At 36.2% G+C, this 21,740-nt stretch overlaps 1 protein-coding gene across 6 annotated transcripts in view; it reads right to left on the bottom strand.

Moving 5' to 3' along the window:
- Window positions 1-21,740, bottom strand: part of LOC127524929 (tyrosine-protein phosphatase non-receptor type 13-like) — an 83,527-nt gene that overhangs the window by 43,238 nt on the left and 18,549 nt on the right. For all 6 annotated transcript variants that reach the window (XM_051916986.1, XM_051916988.1, XM_051916991.1 and 3 more), the window contains exons 2-7: window positions 21,337-21,456; window positions 13,992-14,167; window positions 13,206-13,271; window positions 12,459-12,644; window positions 10,549-10,642; window positions 4,488-5,051 (exon numbers count right to left, since the gene is read on the bottom strand). In XM_051916986.1, the coding sequence (XP_051772946.1) occupies window positions 4,488-5,051; window positions 10,549-10,642; window positions 12,459-12,644; window positions 13,206-13,271; window positions 13,992-14,167; window positions 21,337-21,451 (1,201 nt within the window). In that variant the 5' untranslated portion in view covers window positions 21,452-21,456. The remainder of the gene's footprint in view (window positions 1-4,487; window positions 5,052-10,548; window positions 10,643-12,458; window positions 12,645-13,205; window positions 13,272-13,991; window positions 14,168-21,336; window positions 21,457-21,740) is intronic.

Here is a 21,740-nt window from a genome sequence, read left to right as displayed (position 1 = left end):
TATGGTATTTTTCTTTTGATAATTGAAGATCAAACCCAAAGACATGCAAATGGCCTAAGGCCAGGTTTTGTAGCAAAAACATGCTCTTTGAGTCTCTGACAAATCTGTTTTCCCCACCAGACATATTGTTTCATAATAACACACATAAAATAAATCCTACAAACACAGTATAGAATGTGCCACACTTAGAATGTTATAAACAAATTTTAAATGCAAATAAGCAAATATGTAAAACAAATGTGTGAATAAACAAACAAATGCGTAAATAAATAAAAACAAGTGTAAATAAACAAATATGTAATAAACAAATGCGTAAAAAATAAATGTATAAATAAATAAAAGGTATAAATACAAACGTGTAAATAAATACACAAACAAATGCGTAACTAAATGTGTAAATAAATATGAAAACAAACAAACAGTCATGTAAATAAATAAAATGTAATTAAGTAAACAAATGTGAATATAATGTGTAAAAAATAAATGCATAAATGTATAAATACAAACAAATGTGTAAATAAACAAACAAACAAACATGCAAATAAATGGATAAATAAAAGTGTAAATAAATAACCAAACAAATGCATAAATAAATGTGTAAATAAATAAATAAAATGTAAACAAATAAACAAATGTGTAGATAGATACTTTTGGGGGCCCTGAATGACTGTGTGTACAATTAAGAAAGTCTTCCTTTCAACCAATGTTGAATGTTGAAACCTTTCAACCAATGACATGTACATTGATAAACTGCTAGTCACGCAGGCAAGTAGAACTCTCTCAATCTGATGTTTGGAGACAGTTCAACTCCTCAGTGACCTGTAGATATGCAGTGTGAGAGAGATAAGATCTGATCTGATCCTCTCTGCGAAACTGCAAGTAGATAAGATCATGACAGGTCACAACACAGAGGTCTTAAAACAGAATACATTTTCCATACCAGGAAGATCTGTGGAATGAAGAAGTGGTGGAGTTTATAAAGCGTGTGATCTGGGAAGTGTCTCCACAGCTCAGAGTTTCTGAAGCTCTAGTTGAGTGTGGGGGAAGTCTTTAAAAAGCTTTTAGATCCAAACGACCTTCGACCCATGGGTGAGAGATCTCCTATAAAATGTAATCCACACAGATGGACTGAGCTTTAACGTAATAATCTCTTTTCGTTCTCATCCCTCCCTCTTATTATCAGGATACATAGTGACAATCTAACCCTCCAGTCTGCTCAAGAAACCTGATCAATTCTACTCACAAATGTCACAACAAAACAGCACACATGACCTGATGACAAGTAATGGACAATTCCTCGTGCCAAAAACACATGACTCAAATTACTCCAAAATGACTGATGTACCTTGACTTGAAAGTGGATGTGTTTAGGGCAGAGTTTCTGTAATGAAGTATCGCAAACACCAAAGAGGCCGAGGTGGAAGTGCAAACCTGGATTTAATAAAATCAAAAAAAAAAAATGCAGAATTCAAATAAATAATTTAAAATAAAATAAAATAATAAATTTAAATTACATTGAAATGTGTGAAATTCAGTATCAAAGTTAACATCTCTTGTGTTATTCTAGTAAATGAATAAATCTAATGAAATCATGTCAGTCATATTTTACCCAAAAAAAAAAAAAAAAAATTGTCCGCACACTGAAAGACCAAGGCAAAGGTCTATCACAAAAATTACTTTAATTTAACATCTACAAGGTGAAAAATGTGCAAAAAAAGCAAAAAGTGTCTAAAAACAGATCATAGTCATATTTTACTTCATATAAAAAAAAAAAAAATTAAATTACACTATTAAGGTTTTTGTTATGTGCCAAAAAAATCCAAAATAAAATAATAAAAAAATAAAATAAAAAGTTTGCCATAATTGTTCAGATTCATAACTGAGAGAAACAAATTATAAAAAAGCATACATATATACACACACACGTATGTACACCAAATAACCAAAGAATGAAAGAAAGAAAGAGAAAATTCTTTGAGCCTGAACAAATGATCTGTAGACCATTACATTCATTCACAGCAAAAACAGGCCCCAAAACAACCAAAATATGTGCTCTTTGCCATCATGCTCTAATGGGGCTGGACATTCCTTCTCTTCAGGATCGTGGGTAATGCGGCCCATTATTGTCAGGAAAATTAGCCTGGCTCATGTTTATACAGGCGGATGGACAGACGGCAGCTCCATACACAGAATCTTGTTTTCCCTCACAAAAGCAATATGATGGCACAGATTCCTCTTACACTACACTTTAGAGAACATCTAATTGAAAACAGGATTTTTCCTGCTCTTTTAAAGCAAGGACATAAATATAAATTCACTGAAACTAAGCTGTAAAAACAGATTTATTCAGAAAATGTCACTGTTATTACATCACAACCATGAGTACCTTAACATACGACCGCCAACTTGATGAACGACACCATGCAGAACACAGAATTTAGCCAACCAGGTCATTTACATAAGTCTTAAAGGTACAGTAGTAGAAAGATCATTTAATTCCAAGAGTCTAAAAGAGGATGGAAAGAGCTCATGAAATATTAAATTTATTGTTTTTGGTGTAAAAACATTATAAGTGGAAAAAATGCTACAAAAAAGTGCAGAATATTGTTAAAAGACGGCAGCCTCAGACAGAACAGCTTCATGGATCCATGAGCCAGAGTAAAACCGCACGGACTGGGAAGAGAATGTCTTTGGTTCTGAGCTCTACCGTGGTAAAAATAGCAGCCAAACAGCTTCTGGGCTCAGTTCAGGGCCAGGTCGGATAGGAAAGCCTGAGGTTTATTATTATGAAGCAAAGCTTCACTCCATCGAGAAAATGTCCAGATGGAGGCCAGGCGAAGGATGTGTACATGAATGTGGCACATATGAAGAATTCAACATCTCTTATGGAGACTGTAAGGTGGCAATAAGACAATGAAGAAACACATTATGGGAGAATAATTTACATTACTTTTTGTCACACAGATTTACAGCCAAGGAAAATGAGATAATAAATATCCTCGCCTAAAACGTCCTCTTTCATATAAGCACTGTGGGAAGTTTGATTCATTTTAATGAATAGGTTCGTTCAGACAGATCGTTTAAATGAACTGGTTCAAAAAGCAATTCACTCTCTCTGTGCAAGTAGATGCATATTTATCTTTTTTTTTTTTTTTTTTTTTTTTTTTTTATAAATAACATTATGATTAATCATAATAATTTTACTAAATTAGTAATTTTACTAAATAGAATATTGAATTAAATATAATATTGAATTAAATAAAGAAAAAACATTTCATTTAAATAAAATATTTTGGTTCAAAAACAATAATAATTAAAATATTTTTAAATAAAATACTTATTTAGATAACATTTTTAAATAATGTCAAAATAAAATAAAATAAAATAAAATAAAATAAAATACATTTAAGCCCTCCCTAAAGCTGCATAGTTAGCTATTCTTTATTAGCAGCTTGCAGTGAACTTTTTCAAAAGGGTAGCTTGAGTGATGTTTAACTACTTTAAATTAGTTTCCCCAACACTGTGGAAAGTTTTGAATGAAAATCAAGCAGAAAATGGTGAGAGAGATCCAGAGAGAGTGAACGAGTGAAAGAGAGAGAGTAAAAAGCTTGCATAAAGCAGCTTTGAAGGCCTAGAATTATCCATCTCTCTAATTAGTTCCAGGAATCTTGAGCCCTCAGCCAGACTGAGTCATAAAGAACCTGGCAACATGCCGCACGCGCAAAAGCCACGCAAACCCATTCATAACCCTGCGTTCTCTGCCACCACACACAGACACCACAGCTCTGTGTGCCGTGAGATGCGGGACTTTAACTGCGCAGGAACTCAAAGCATCAGAAGAGCCAAAAGATCCTTTGTAACATACATATACAGTTCACAGTTGCCGTTGTATCTTCTGATGGATACTGCATTGTAGTTATGATTCAAAATCAGTAGCATGGTGGTTTTAACCACTGTTGTTAACCAGGCTGGTTAAAGCTGTCACATCTACTGTCAGAACTTGGCAAGAAGCCTGTAGAATAAAACACTTGCCACACGAGCATTTTGTGATGTTACCATGATAAGTTACAGGCACAATTTCTCATTGAGCAACACAGGGTTAAGTGTTTTACTGCAACATTTTGATTACAATCCCAGACTTTAAGCTACATCACCGCTAGTCTCAGTCAGCACACCCACAGTCCATTCACTGGTGATTTCAGCCATTTTTGTCTGCAATTTGCATCAGATGGTCATTTTCATTCTGACAACTAGCTTTGCACGACTCACTACAAACAAAGTCTTGTTGATACAATGAGTTTGAGGCTGAACTAATCCTGGGGATTTTTTGACAAAATCTCTAAAACTTTGATTCTGAAATCAAATCTGAAAATAGGAGGTTCTTAATAATCTACAATGTGCAGATTTTAGCAACAGTAAGAAAATCTGGCTATATAAGACTACCTCGCCTCACTAAGAGAACAAGTAACTTTAGAATCAGTACTCACCATCTATGGCCTGTTTGAGTGCTTGCAGTTTCTTATGCTTCTCTCTGATCCGGTCGTAAGCGCTGTTGAACGGCGAGCCGACTGACTGACTCGAATGGTGATGGGTCTTCCCGATATCCAAGCTCCCAAAGTCCGAGTAACGAGAGTCTCTGGCCTTGGAAGCTGACTTGTGTCTTCCGGCTGAGCGGGTGCTCAGAGCGCTACTGCCCCTTCGGGCATCCTCAAGGGCCCCAAAGCGGAGCATATCTGGATCGAGGCAGGCCAAGTCTGCTGAGGAGGCCCAGCTTTTGTTTCTCTGATGGGGGTGTGAACGCTGGTTCACCTCCGTGGGTCGGCCGCGCTGTTGTTGCAGTTGTTGTTGTTGGCGTTGGTGGTAGAGTTCAGCAGAGGACTCGGACCCAGCGGGGTACTCTGAAGGGGCATACTGAGCAAGGCCCTCTTCTGCTCTGACAAGGTCCTGGATGGGAAGAGAGCCCATAGAGCGGCTAAGTCCTCGGTTCAGGTTGGCCTGCTCCTGGGTTCGGGCCCTATAACGCTCCAGCACACGATGGGCGGCACTACGGCCTAATGGGGCAAAAAAAAAAAAATACACAAAAAGGTTAAACATACATGAACTTGTAAAGGTATAAAGACAAATAAGAACCTACTGAAGGACATAAACTAAATGTGGGACCCTTGCTGTCTTCGGGGAGCATTTTTATTGGATCACGTTTGTCAAGGCGAGATTAGAATGGGTCAAAATTGGCTTAAAGAACAGAAGGAACAATAGTGGCCTTCTAGTGGTTACGAGCTCCACTAAAGCCTCTCTGATTTCACCCTGAGCTTCCAGCGACACGCTCGTTAGCCATGCCAATTCCAGCACTGTCAATCAGGAAGACATGGATGTTCCAGATGGTTCCCTCTTAGGAAAGTGTTTGTGCATTGAATGGCTCAACAAGAGGCCTTTTCTCATGTTTCATAAAAAGCTTAGTATATCATAGGGGCGAAGACGGATCTGAGCTGATTTCAAGCGGTAACAAAAAGAGGCTTGCTAAAGTCATTACACACATTGACCCAGACACTTCAAAACCCATGATGCTGGAAAGATACCAGTCGCAAAATAGAACATAAAAGAGTCTGAAAATTAGATACAAGGGTCTTGCTATATCGCAGTCTAACAAGATGTCGAACTAAATGCCTTAAAGTGGGGGTCTAATGCTATTTCATGAATTCTGACTTATTTACACTGTTAAAGAGTTGCATTCTCATGCTAAACATGGCTAAAGTTTCAAAACACGAGTTGGACATATGATGGAGTATTTCTGTGCCAAATATACAAATTCTGGTTGTGGACATGTCTCGATTTTTTTCGAGTATGGCCCTTTATCACGTAATAAAGGGTGGAATTCCATGTATAGGCACTTCGCCCTGATAAGCGCACTTCATTCAGGATACGGAAGCCGAGAAATTTTTCAACAATGGGTATCTGGGCTCAATTAGCTCCCTAGTTCAGTAGTCAGGGCACTGATCAGGGAGTTGGCCACATTAATTTTCACGATATACTGATTCACTACCTAGGGAGCGGATTAAGACGCAGGGAATGTCACCAAAAAAGTGTGTTTCTGGTTGTGAGGGAAAGATAACATTTTCAGCTTCCCAAAGAACCCAGCGTTAAGGGAACAGTGGATAAAGTTTGTTTTTCTGGAGCAGCAACAGAGTTACACACGTATGTTTGTTTGTTCTCGGAATTTCAGTGATGAATGCTTTGTAAACAAGTCCTAGTTCAGCGCCGGATTTGCAGATCGCGGGTGGTGAGTAAAGCTGCATCAGATGTCTGTGTTTTGTTGGCAATTGGTGCACAAGTGCATTCGATGTAAACAACACGAACGTTTTTGTTCCCTTTTTATTTATAATGATGTTGCAGCTTGCAGACGATCTCTACGCAAAAGCTGCATGCGCTCGTGACTCTTTAGCTCTGCCCACGGCAGGCACGCCTCCAGGAGCTCTGCTTTTTCAGAAAGACTCTGTACAGCGTATCTATCTTTTATAAATATGATAAAACTAAAGACTTTTCGGAAATATGAAGGATGCAATACTCTATAGGTACTCAAGATTAACATGAGATTGGTAGAAACTGTGTGTGATACCCCCCCTTTAAAGGGTTAGTTCACCCAAAAATGAAATTTCTGTCATTAAGTACTCACCCTCGTGTCGTTCCAAACCCATAAGACCTTTGTTCATCTTCGGAACACAAATTAAGATAATTTTGATGAAATCCAAGAGGTTTTTTTTCATCCTCCATAGAAATCAACATAATAACCGTCATTCAAGGTCCAGAAAAGTACTAAAGACATCGTTAAAATAGTCAACGTGACTACAGTGGTTCAACCTTAATGTTATGAAGTGAATACTTTTTGTGCGCAAAAACAAAACAAAAATAATGACTTTATAACGACTGAGCCGGCATTCGGACATGAACACGAAAGCACTGAACTGTGTTCACTGCATCAACTGTGTATGAGACTGACAGGGTAGAGGATTGTTGAATAAAGTTGTTATTTTTGTTTTGCTTTTTGCACACAAAAAGTATTCTCGTCACTTCATAACATTAAGGCTGAACCACTGTAGTCACGTCGACTATTTTGACGATGTCTTTACTACTTCTCTGGACCTCGAATGATGGTAATTTCGTTGCTTTCTATGGGGGATAAAAAAAATCTTGGATTTCATCAAAGACATCTTAATTTGTGTTCCGAAGATGAACAAAGGTCTTACGAGGTGTGGAACGATATGAGGGTGAGAAATTAATGATAGAAATTTCATTTTTGGGTGAACTAACCCTTTAAAGTCACAATGAATTGGAAATAGCGGCAGATCTTTTTTTTTTTTTTTTTTCCCCATATTGTGACATACATACAAGTGTAACAGATTATTGAAAAAGAAAAAAAATGTAGGGCGGGGACTTGGTTATATGCATTGGTTATTGTTTAGATTTTGAGATGTGGGTGTTGCATTTAAAAGTGGAGAAAGATGAATGCCAATTATAGCATATTGATGAAAAAAATTACTAGGTCAAAAAAAAAAAAAAAAAAAACTTTTGCATGAATAAATTATTCATTATAAGATCGATAACATTCATAATATGAATAATAATAATGTGTTTGAGCACTAACTGTTAAGCTAACTAAAAATGATAAATGTGCAAACACTGTCTGACATGTTGTAGCACACAATTTGCTAAAGAAATAATGCTAAACAGGTAAAGGCACAAACATGCTCAACATCACCTAAAAATCTGCCTGAAAATTACCATTAAACACAGTTTACACACTAGAAAATGTATAGAAATGTATCCTAAAAATGTTAGCTTTCTGTGGACAGTAATAGCGCAATGCAATGCAACAAGCCAGTAGTGCTTTTACTTGCATAAAAAGAAGATGCTAATGCTAATAAAACATTGGCATATAGTTCCTGAAGCTCTAAGAAGTCACATAAGGACAATCACAGTGACATTTAACATTTATACTCTTGTTTTGACCACCCTGAAACAGAAACAATGCTGCTATGTATTTTTTTAAGACAAGCTAAGCAGTATTAACATTGCCTCTGGTACTTTTCTACTGAGGCTAATGCTAGTGTACAGAGCACAAAAAGTCCGAAAACGTCAACAAACATTCAATCTACAAAATGAGAAAAATGACACAGTCTGAGACCACAGTTATTACTGTGCTGCTGAGGTTTCATGACATCTGTAAAGCCAAAAATAAACTAGCATGAAGTGAGTCACCATCTAGGCAGGCTTATTTTCTCACATCATGACCCTGATGCGCGGCCAGATACAACAGCATAAAAACAAAGCTTCCTACAGAACACGCAGTAAAAAAAAAAAACCCTGGGAAATATCTATTACTGATCGATGCCATGCCTCAGTTACATAACAAACCGGTCGTGTTTGTGCTAAAGCACCACTGAAACCACTGGGAAGATCTGGTCATATTTTCCAAAATGAAACGCTCTGGTTTTGGTTTGTGGTGATGTGCTTGTCTAGTTTCGGTACAAACTCTTGTCTATGCACACAGAGAGAGGACGAGAGGGAGAGAGAGACTGACAGAAGATGGATGGAGAGTGAAAGAAATGAGGGAGTTGGAAAGTTGGGAGAGGAACAGAGAAGAAGGGGAGAGAAAGGTTCTTTGTTTGGCACATCATTAAACTATAAAGCATAAGAAGTCAGACAAAGAGACAAGAAAACCAGATTGAGAGAATGAAAGAGAAGGCCAAGGGACGTCAGTGGAGTCTTAAAACACAACTAGAACAAAACTGTGTGTTCATAATGATAACATACTGCCTACTGCATACTACACAGAATATAGTGTATACTACATGGCATTCTGAAATGAAATGGAAGATTGTGTGCATTGCATTCTGGAATACATTTTCCACACATTTTATAAAACGTCATCTGGGTATTCCATGCATACAAAAATCCAATGTTCAGAATATTATTCTACTCTTATTATTATATCTGCAGTGTGCATCCTGTGCACACAATGCACATATTTTTTATGCATAAAATACCTGGATGACATTTGACTACACTACCAAATGTTTGGTTATTTTGTTTTTGTGGCGCACAAAAAATATTCTCGTTGCTTTATAATATTAAGGTAGAACCACTGTACTCACATGAACTGATTTAAATATGTTTTTAGTACCTTTATGGATCTTGAGAGAGGAAGTACCATTGCTGGCTATGCAGGCCTCACTGAGCCATCGGATTTAATCAAAAATATCTTAATTTGTGTTCTGAAGATGAACGAAGGTCTCACGGGTGTAGAACGACATGAGGGTGAGTAATAAATGACATTATTTTCATTTTTGGGTGAACTAACCCTTTAATCAAAATACAGTAAAAACAGTAATATTGTGAAATATTATTACTATCTAAAATAACTTTTTTTATTTTAATATATGTTAAAATGTTATTTATTCCTGTGATGCAATTTTATTCAGCATCATTACTCCAGTCTTCAGTGTCACATGATCCTTCAGAAATCATTCTAATATGCTGATCTGCTACTCAAGTAACATTATTATCAATGTTGAAAACAGTTTTGCTGCTTAATATTTTTGCTGAAAACAAGATTCATTTATATCCAGGATTCTTTGATGAATAAAAAGTTCTAAAGAACAGCACTTATTTCAAATAGATATCTTTTGTAACATTATAAATGTCTTTACTGTCACTTTTAATCAAATTAATGTATGCTTCCTGAATAAAAGCATTAGTTTCTTTAGAAATACTGTGCAGTATGCAGTAAGCAGTATGTAAGTATTCAATTTAAAATACTTCATAACCAATCTGCATATTGTGACATCTCATCAGACTATCATAAGATCATTTAGAAAATACATTTCGTCAAAACCACTATTTATTTAAAAAAAAACAAATAAACACATTAACACAAAGTAATTAAGTAAACACATTTCACAAAATTCCCCAGAACTTTCTACTTGAAGTCTTATGATTATCTGGAAATTTCTCCACCAATCTTTAGTTTCAGTTTGACATTTCCAGACACCGGTGCTGGTTATGTTCTGGCTTGTCTCTTGTGGTGAGAAGGATCTTTTATCCCTCTGTTTTGATAAGCACCAGCCCTGAAGGGCCAAAGCCGTGTCATCTCAGTACCAAGCCCTGCTTTGTTTACATTCTGAATCACTTCCTCTAGAACTGGACAAATGGTGTATGTGATGAGTCAGCATGAAGCTCAGCACTTCACAGTAATAGAACAATCAGTCTGAGATTATTAGAAATAGGAGAAAGTGTGAGCTGTGATTACAATCAAAATATCATCAATTACTAGAAGGTTTTGGGTATGAGCATGTATCAGCATGCCTGTGTTTGGGTGTGCATGTGTGTGCGGGTGAAATAGAAAACCAGAAATCAAAGGTATACATGTTTGATCATGTGTGGATGAAAACTCAAGGACTCCCATACCACCGAAAAGAGAAACCCCAGCTTCAGTGTTCTATATATTAAGCAATTAGGTGCCTTATTTTACATCTAGACTTGTGTGTGTATTACCTGCGGGCAGGCCTTTTCCTCGCAGACGTTCACGAATTTCTTTACTTCTTTCTGGAAGTGACTCCCTTTCACTTTCAGACAACAGACCGTCCAGCTAAACACACAGAATGAGAAAGACAAAAAGCAATCATTCACTCTTATCAAAAAAAAGAGATTAAAAGAAAAGAAAATATACTGGGAAAACTGTTTTTCTTCCTCTTGTGAGCTAACTTGTATCATGAAGACACGCACTATACCATTGGAACGTTTGGGGTCAGTAATAGTTTTTATTTTATTCAGTAAAGATGCATGAAACTGATTAAAAGTGACAGCAAAGACATTTATAATGTTACAAAAGATATCCATTTCAAATAAATGCTTTTGAATTGTCTATTCATCAAAGAATCCTATCACGGTTTCCACAAAAATATGAAGCAGCACTACTGTTTTCAACATTGATAATAATAAGAAATGTTTCATGAGCAGCAAATCAGAATATTAGAATGATTTCTGAAGGATCATGTGACACTGAAGACTGGAGTAATAGCTGCATCACAGGAATAAATGACATTTTAAACATTAAAATAGAAAACAGTTTGTAATTGTACTAATATTTCACAAAATATTACTGTTTTTAAAGATAGATGCAGCCTTGGCAAGCATAATAGACTTCTTTCAAAAACAATAAAAATTCTTTCCGACCCCAAACTTTTGAACAGTTGTGTACTTTAATGTGCACAATAAATTTTTTTTTCCCTCAAGCCACCCTAACCATTTAAGCGACAAAAATATAAATTTTATATCAATTAATGATATTGCTAAATGTTTAATAAACTGTTATTGATTTGTTTGATGTGGTTTTTTTTTTGTTTGTTTGTTTGTTTTGTTTTTTTTTAAACAAGACGGAGGGGAAATAAAATGAAATTTACAGAATTTGGGAAAAATAAAATGGAATTTTGGGGAGAAAATGGATTTCATAGGGCCTTAGAGGGCTTAAAGAAAGCTTGATCAAGGTTGCTAAACCAAGTCAAATCATCTTTTAAATAAAACTGTCAATTTTTTAACTCTAAATCTGTGTTTCTGGAGGAAGAACAAACACACATGATGGAAGACATGAAGATAGAGAAAAACTATATTGAGAAGGATGCTCACAGGGGTAAAAACCCAGGCATCCACTCACAGGATTCATCAACAGAAATTAGAAAATGGCATCCCTACTGGACCACTTCATATTTACCTCCCCAGTGTGGAAAAAGGTACACAGTGCAGAAAGTAAGACCATAAACATATCTGTTCCTGGCAATACACTGTTTCTGTATCGCTGTGCAATTAAACTACTGGGAGTGTGCAGCTGAGAAACAGGATGTGACATCAAACATGAGAAAAGCACAGGAAACACTGTTAACTACCTTTATAATTGAAAACTGTTTTATAGGGCTGGACTTGCAATTCAGTTAATAGGAACAGTATGTTCACACACAGTGTTAGTGCTGAATCATTATTGCTTGGATGTGATCAACTAACAAAAAAAATGGAGATGGGAATCAAGAGTCTGAGTTAAATTAAAGCAACTTTTAAAAAAAACAAACAAACAAACAAAAACGTTTTATTCTATATAAATGTATTTTTAATAATCAACATTAAAACTTATAATACTGTGTCGCTAATAGAAAGTTGTCTTTGCAACAGAAAACAATAACTCGACTACTGTAGTCCGATTCACAAGTAAATGACTCTAACGAGTCATTCAATGATTTGGTAAAAAAACGTCATTCTAATGACATATATTCAATGAATGAGTCAGAGTGGCTCTTTATGTATTTGCTGAACTGCAAGTCATTACTTCTGTCCTATTTAACTTGAAACTAACCAAAAACATTAACAAAAACATGTATGTTAAAAAAAAAAAAAAAAAATACATAGGCACGTACCTGAGAGAGACTGCCAAGAACAAGTCTCACCAGCCTCCTGACATAAGAAAATGAAGGGTCACAGCTGGAGTTACGGATGTGAGCGCTGCAGGTGTCCAGAACCGACCGTACAGACAGTCGGGTGAGTGTGGAATCATCACACATGTTGAGCAAGACTCTGTTCAGGTGTTCTCCCAGTTTCATTGGCTAAAACACACATGAAGAGGTCAATGAAAAGATACAGTTGCTGAATCATCTAGAATCTATGATCTGTCTGGAATGATTGAATTTATTTCCATAATTTAACTTGATGTTCCTATGGTACAGCAGAATGAAAAAGTGGAGACTCAATTCTCCATTGATTCCCAATTGACATTAGCATGTTGCTAATCTAACAACATGATGCTCAACAAAGAACTATAACATACATAGTACAAACAAATATTAGGTTAATACAATTTAATATGATTTTAACCACTCTAAATCACTCCTTTTTGTATTGAATTTAGTTACATAATTTAACATGATGTTTCTATGTACAGCAGTATGAAACGGCGGAGACTCAATTTTTAAAAGATGTTAGCATGTTGCTAAGCTAACAACATGATACTGTACAAATCACTATAAATTACATAGTACAAATAAATATTGGGTTAATACATCCAAATTAATTTGATTCTAGCGATTCTAAATCACTGATTTTCTATTTTAAAAGAAGTAAAAGTACATTTAAGAATTATAAACATTAAAATGCCTTGGAAGACTCACCTGGCTCTGAGGAATCTCATAGTCTGCACCCCAAAACAACGTCATGCCAAGTGAATACATGTGCATCTACAAGTTTAAAAGGGAACAGAAATGGCATGTGACAATGGAGCATTTTATATTGATTCCATTTTATGTTTTAGTCCACAGTGAAACAACAGACAGCCTCATTTTGACACATTTCAGCAAGCAAAGGCAAGTGCAAACGAGCTTGTGTTGCCAAAAGCATTTGCTAACCCAGACGATTTTTCAGGCCTTAATCAGCATCAAACTTATATATAGCACATCTGCATAGCTTTGTGTTTCTTCCCCGTCTAGTTCTTCTGTCTGGTCTTCCTAAAGAATAGCTTTTGGGAACAGAATATCCAAAAGTCTGCCAAAGAATGCAAAAGATCGTTTAACTTCTCTGCAAATAATCATGCCATGACTCTGCAGTGGTGTATCGGTCTCTCTCTAAGAATGTCGTGTGTACTGTCAAAATGTTTTAAAAGATAAAATGTAAAATGTAAAAGAAATGGTTTCATCATAGATTTTGGCAAGAATGAAAAACAAACTTGTTTCAACTTTCCCTTTTCTCTCATATTCACATGCCAGCATTCATAAACGAAATAAAAAACATCTGAAAAACAGTTCTGAAGAACCACTCTAATGAAAAAAAAAAAAAATCTTTTTATTTTATTTTTTATAATTAAAAATAATTCACTATTTCCTAACAAATGTAAATTGATACCAGAAGCCATACATGAGAAACAAGAGATTTTTAAACAACAAGCCCAACAAAAGTCATACCTTCTCCATATCAGAAAGCGAGGAGAGGTTGAGGCCGTCCAGCACCTCCGGAGGAGTGAAAGCCCGCAGGTCCTTCTGTGTCACATTCTCATCTGTGAAAGAGATGTTTCCGGAAGGCATGAGCAGCAGCGACCATGGAGAGATGATGAAACCCAACGCAGATGGATCTGTTGAACCTGCGGTAAACCAAACATGCAGATTATTACCACGACAGACAGAATGATAGACAGATAGATAGATTTCTTGAATGACCTATAAAGTAATTAATTGATTAAATAATTAATTTTCCTTTGACATAATGGAAACACCCAAGTTTCCAACATTGGCTATGTTTGGATTTTGTAAAGTGACAAATGGCATTGCATATGAGGAATTTCTAAGACACTAAAAGTTGTGTTGCTTAAGCGTGGGAAAGTTACAAGTTAAGGGAGATTATGACCTTGGCCTAAGAACACTTCCTCGACACGAGTACACAGCACGATCTGACTGCACACGTTTCAGGAACTTTGGAGATTTGGTGATAGAAAGCTTATTCTTTTCATCCAGACAAAGTAATGTAATAAAGGGCTACATTATTCTGTGAATGAGTGCAATTCCTTGAAATACAAGGCCACTGGGATCTCTCTCAAAAAGATGGTTCTGTATGACAGTTCATTTTTCTTTTTGATGTTTTTTTCCCTCTTCTTTTGTGCTGCAGGCACAAAACAATGGAGCCTTTGCAGTTCAGAATATGGTCGTGCGGTTTGAATGGAACAGCTGTACAGAAATAATTCATCCATTACAGATTAAGATTCAGTGGAAATGTGGAACTGCTTTTGAGAAACTTTTGTATTATTTTATGTCACGTATACCAGAAAACAAGAGCGATATCTCAAAATGCTACAACTGAAAATTTTCATTCTTATATTTTCTAAAGCAAATGTGAGTGGTGCTTGACCAAGGTAATGATGCTGAAAAGTTAGCTTTGCATCACAGGAATAAATTACATTTTAAAATATATTCAAATAGAAAACAGTTCTTTTAAATTGTAATAATATTTCACAATATTACTGTTTTTATTGTATTTTTGATCAAATAAATGCAGCCTTGGTGAGCATAAGAGATTTCTTTCCAAAAAAAAAAATAGTAGTGAAAGTCTATGAGTTTTATTCTGACATTCGTAACATTCATGTCAGTAGCTCAAACAAGTTATACTCCTAACACTGTACTTAGAGTAAGGGGTTTGTACAAATAAACATATTAACAAAATACATTAACAGAGACATTTTAATAATGTCAGAATGTATTCAAGAGAACAAAAAATAAATAAAAAATTAAATTCAAGCAGCGATGCTATAAAGCACTGGAATTCCCAAAGTAAACACATGCTTCCTGTGGAAACTGTCTGACCACAGTTGGACCTCATTGTGAAAATCTAGCAGTGCACTCTCTCGTTTTGCCTCCAGCACAGATATTCCACCATCTTTGTTAAAATAATTTCCTAGTAGACTTACACAGGTAACATACCTCTCTTTGGAATGCACCGTAATAAATTCTCAAAAGCTGGAAATGTTGGAATACTAAAGCTCAGAGTAATCAAGTTGTTAATGGGAAGGAAGCTGACGCACAGTTGGAAATATCCCAGAACAGGCCTATCTGATAAGGTTTTATCTGTCCTATCGGAGACCAGCCCGATAGGACAGAAAATCTACTGCAGTTCACAAGCCCACTGAAGTCAAAAATAGCATCACAAATTCTCCTAAGAAAGAGAATATAGATTTTATATACAGTATATACCATAAATAAAAAGCAAAGTCTTAATATCACACAAGATAAAGTGAAAATATGGTATCAAACGTGCCCTCTACTGACTTGGGTGTTTGTTTATTTAGCTAGCATCTGTTTATTTTAGATCAAGATTACTGCGCAAGGACAGCCAACCCAATGACCTAAATATCCATTTTAAAACGCAGGAAGTGGTGGAAACTTTTGCATTATTTATATCATGCTAAATAACCTTCAAAAATATTTTTTTTTGTTTTGTTTAAAGCAGTATACCTACACATTTAAAGACATTTTAATACAGGTGAAAAATTACAAAAAAAATAAATAAATAAAAAATAAAAATATTTTTTAGAAGCTTGTTTCCGCCATGAAATAAAAAAAATAAATAAATAAATAAAAAGGTAATTGTGACTTTTTATCTCACAATTCTGATTTTTTTTCCTCAGAAGTGCGAGTTTGTGAGTTTTAAAGTCAGAATTGCGTGACAAAGTCAGAATTGCGTGATATAAAGTCAGAATTGAGAGATATAAACTCGCAGTTGCGCGTCATGTCCAAACGTGAGGTAAAAAAAAAAAGGCTGATGTTTTTTCGCAATTCTGACTTTATAAGACACAATTGCGAGTTTATATATCGCAATTCTGACTTTTCTCTCGCAATTGAGAGAAAAAAAGTCAGAACTGCAACTTTAGCCTATGTCACAATTCTGACTTTATAACAGGCAATTCTGACATTACATCATGCATTTTTGTGAAATAAAACAGTAATATATACACACACAAACATACACTCATATGCGTGTGTGTGTATAATATATTTTTAATCTGAAGGCGATGATTTTACATACACGCACAAATATGAATTATATATATATATATATATATATATATATATATTTTAACACATGCGATTAATTCAAAATCCTTAACACGTTAAAATAATTTGACGCATTTAACGCAAAGAAATTACAGAAGCATGTGACATTGCATCATAACGTAATTTACGTCACGCAGTTAGATGATCTTAAAGTCCATGCTGATTATATCAGAGATGGCAGAGAGAATTATTCATTCCAGTGTCTGTTTCGCTTTAAAACACAAACTCTCTGTCATATTGTGCCATTGTATCTGAAGAGCGTGAGCCCTCCCGCATCGCGCTGTTCCTGTCTGAACGGAACATCGAAACATCCCACCACTGTATGGCCAGATAATATGAAAACTATGTTTCTCGGCTGGATAAAGTAAACCAGCTTCTTGCTATGAAAGTTTTGATGAATGAGGACTGCAATCAAAGTAAAGACGATTGCAATGATGTACAGAAGCACGCGTGAGTCCATTAGGCAAACAAATCATGTATGAGCGCTCTCGACGCACTGATCGCACATTGTATTTATGCACAGACACATTTCAGTACATTCACGTTTTCACACACATTCAGGATAATGTTTGGATTTGTCCTGTGTATGTGTACTATAGTATATATGCAGGTCAAGGTGGTTGGTTTAGGTTTTTTTGGCATCTCCATGTGGTCCTGTTCAATATCGCAACTTGACTTGTCTAAAATGTAAACAAACTCTTTGCTGTTGCACATACTATACACTGAATTCTGAAACTTTTTTTGCTGTGATTTTTTTTATGGGTGCTTTAGTGTAGCCTACATAAATGTATGAAATATATGAAATCATATCATTTGGTTATTTGGCGTCCTTTTGGAGTCTAAAAAGTGTCCTTTTTTAGAAAGACATCTAAAATTTACCTTGAAAAAAGCTGAAAAATACAGTTTTGTGAAAATCACACTTCAATCTGATGGTTTACTTTGCTGGATATAGGCGATGATAGCAAAATGGATGTGTTAAACAAGATAAATGGTGTGCGATTAATCGCGATTAAGGGTGCACAATTAAAAAAATTAATCTATTGACAGCCCTAATATATATATATATATTATAAAGCATTGCCTTCGAACTAAAACAGCATGTTATACAAAGCAAACTTGCTGACTTGTTCAAGTCATGTCCCATGACTCTCGTCCAGGGCCCAGAATTTCTGCAAACTCTGTCAAGAGGGACCTTTGCCAGCAAGTTTTCACCCCAGAGCAACTCAAGGCCAGATAACAAGCTACTGTGAGACGAGGAGAGTCCTACTTCTCCCTGCGAACACATGCCGAAGCGGCTACATCATCTTTATCATCATCGTCCTCCTCGACCCTGAAGACAAGGGCTTAATTACATTCCAAACCCTACTGGCTAATGGCCAGGTCTGCTGAATAAAGGGGGCAACGACTGTCTGGAATGACGACAGAATGAGAATTGTCCCCTGACTGTGAGAAAGACTTGTCGAGAGTCTCAAGATCTGTGCAGGAATGGCAGCAGATATCGGTCGAGAGGAGCTGGCATCATCTCAATCACCACAAACTGCCCACCAAACTGCTCTTTAGGAAACCAGGGTGCGGGGGACAATAAAGAGGCTTTTGTTCACAGCGTTGACACACAACACTAGCCCACACAGTCATTCTGAGAGACAGCGGACGGACATAAGGCTGAGTAAGCCTTCTCACAAATTTCACCAAAGTTTCGCCCTTCACTCCAGAGACAGAAAATTAAGATAAATAGCTTCTGCACAGGCACAATTCTTTGAATCAGACTGATAGGTGCTATTTTTGCTAGGGCCTACGCTGACAGCTTTTAAGGAGGCCAGAGATTTATTCTAATCACTCTTAAACAATTAGCTGAGGACGTTAAACATGCACATATGGAAATAATAACCATTTTACAAAAGAATCGTGTTGAACGCACTGATAACATCACAGCTGAGGCTTGTAATGGCTTTGAATTGTTTACAAGGAAAGGACAATACAGCAAATGTGGACGGTGAAATATTTTTCACGTTTAAAGATATTTTTTTGAGGTAACAGCATGGGCTGTGTGGCATACCTGTGGTCTGAGGGAAAACAGTTTTTCTTGAGTTGTCACAGGGCATTCACTTAAAGTGATACTAGACATGACCTCAGTTTCTTGTTTTTCTGTTTCAAACAATCCCTGCCAGCTCCTCTTGCAAAAGCTCATCATGATAACCATAGTTTCCACCAAAATACCAAGGCTACTGTGGTTACTGCTACAATAAAGCTATTCAAAACTTATATTAGCAAAAGTCATCCAAAAGAATGACAGATTTTTAACAATTACAACAAGAGATTTGACTGCAAATAACTAGATTTTCTAAGAAAAATGGTACTTGCCTATGTAGTTGCTAAAGTGTTTATATTGTTTTTTAACAAATTTGAATGTGGTTGCTAAGGTGTTCTGAGTGCTATAATTCTTGCTTATGCAGACTGCATATGATTTTTAGCTACATAATAGTATAATTTAAGTTATACCATATCATACAAACTATGGTATTTTGGTGGAAATTTGGACTACCATGCCAATTTTAACATTTGTCACACACAAACACAAGGTTAGTACATGAAATTCTACTATTGAATCGATAATGGTCTCCTTCTGAAATGTCAAACTGGGACATTCTGTACATTTAACAAACTAGAAGGTTTACGATCATGAGGAAAGAATTACTACATGCTGACCAAACCAGAGAAACCAGGTGAACAAGGAAAAATTCAGACAGAAAGAGAATGAAAAGAATTAGTGACAAAAAAGGAACTAAAAAGCAGAGACAAGGATACGTTCTCTGTCTATCATTGAAATAATGGAGAAAATGGAATGTAAATCTTCAAAAATTCCATGAACTATTAAGAAAAACACTCTGAATGGCACCGCACTAGTGGTTTGGAGCACACAAGGTCAGATTTTTCAGCATATTCAAAATAAAGCAGCATTCTCTGCATGTTACTTGGCAACAGAGGCTACCAGGTTCTGAAGAGGTCATAAACAAACATACTTAATATATAAACAATAAATATAGATAGAATCTAGGGGATGTGCTGGAGTAGACTTTACAGAGTGCTCACCTCTTGCATTGTCAAATCAAGATCTTGACCAAAAATTGATGCACCTCTTGATGGAAATAAATGTTGTGATGTTACTTCCATCAAGAGGTGTATCAATAGATATAATTAAAAGAACTGTTCCCAAACATATAAAATGCTAGAAACATAATCACTGCAATAATGATCCAGTCATAGACTCTTAAAGTCTTTTTCACCCAAAAATGGAAAATTATCCCATGATTTACTCATCCTCAAGCCATCCTAGGTGTATATGACTATCTTCTTTCAGATGAACAATCAGAGATAAAAAAATGTATCCATCCATCATAAAAATAATCCATACGACTGCAGGAGGTTAATAAAGGTCTTCTGAAGTGAAGCGATGTGTTTTTGTACGAAAAAATATCCATATTTAAAACTTTATTAACTATAGTAACTAGCTTCCGGCAGACGGCCATACGCATTGATTTGCGGTGGAAGAGTGACCTCTGACCTGACGCATGACGTAATGATGAACATGGAAGCGCAGAGGATAGAGCAAAACAAAACACCGGTCACGAATTAGAAGTCTAAAAGAAGAAATTTTAAAGAGAAATGTCAGACGATTTCGATATAAAAGAAGAGGAGCTTGAGTTTGTTGCCCAGCCCTATTTGTTTAAACCGAGAGAGGCGTCTAAGCTTACGATACTGCTTCATATATCGCATCAGGGGTTACTCTTTTGGCGTAAGTTGACTTACGCAGTATACGTACGGTCGTCTGGCAGAAGCTAGTTATTTTACTTCATAAAGTTTTAAATATGGATATTTTTCTTACAAAAACACATCGCTTCGCTTCAGAAGGCCTTTATTAACCCCCTGGAGCCGCATGGATTATATTTATGATGGACAGAAGCATTTATTTTGGGCTTCAAAACATTCCACCGTTCAATATCATTATAAAGCGTGGAAGAGCCAGGATATTTTTAAATATATCTCCGATTGTGTTTGTCTGAAAGAAGAGTCATATACAGCTAGGATGGCTTGAGGGTGAGTCAGTCATGGTATATTTTTCATTTTTGGGTGAACTATCCCTTTAAGTATTTGCCTAAATCCAAACAGCGGTTTTTTTTTGTTTGTTTGTTTGTTTTTTTGGTTTTTTGCCAGGCAGTGTACATTAGTGTACTTATATCAAGTATATTTATAACCAACATTTCTTTCAATTTGTCAAAATTTGGCCAAATGGGGAAAAAAAAAAAAAAAAAAAAAAATCACATCATGAGCATGACTATGATGACTTAAAATGTTGTCTATGTAGGCAGCTCAGTAGGTTTTGGAACAGATTCCTTTTTAGTTTCATATTCCTTCAATTTTGTATGACTGGCATTTACACCACATTTATGTAACCTTATGGCTTGCACCAAAGGAAGCCAGATAGTTGGTATCATTTGGAAAAACCATGCGTATTTTGAACAGATCGCTGAATACTTTGGACATGTTTTATCAACAAATGTTCTTATGCGCTCCAAAGACATCAGACTGCAATCCAAGGTCTCTGATTGTCCCGGCCATCCCAAGGCCTCAAGTTCTGAGCCAACATGGCTGGGTACCCATGGGAGACGTGGGAGTTATCACTGCGGTCCGAGCCAGGACAGCGGTTTACCTCTGCGGAGGAGTTCATGCAGGCTCTCTGCACTCTGGTTCAGCACGGCCCAGACCTCCTCCTCCTGCAGGGGCCCTCCTCTCACCTGCAGCGCCTCAGCCAGAGACACATGCATGCTGCCTGTGGGATGACAAAACACATCAATATCATTCTTACAATCATCATCAACATTGTACATAATACATCCAGGACATTTACAAGTGCTCTCTGAGGATTTTAAATTCTTTTTCAAATATATATCAGGTATTTGCTATTATTGCTAACTTTTGGCAAAACTGTAAATAGGCTGCATCACCTACAACAGTAGCCTAAAACAATTTCTATAGTAAATAGCTGTTTGGCTATTGTTAACCAAGTGATGTCGGCCAACACATACTCACACACACACACACACACACACACAG

The sequence above is a fragment of the Ctenopharyngodon idella genome, chromosome 13 (genome assembly GCF_019924925.1).
Source record: "Ctenopharyngodon idella isolate HZGC_01 chromosome 13, HZGC01, whole genome shotgun sequence".
Lineage (NCBI taxonomy): Eukaryota > Metazoa > Chordata > Actinopteri > Cypriniformes > Xenocyprididae > Ctenopharyngodon > Ctenopharyngodon idella.
The sequence above is the reverse complement of the archived record's forward strand: the minus strand, read 5'-3'. Positions and strand labels throughout refer to the sequence as shown.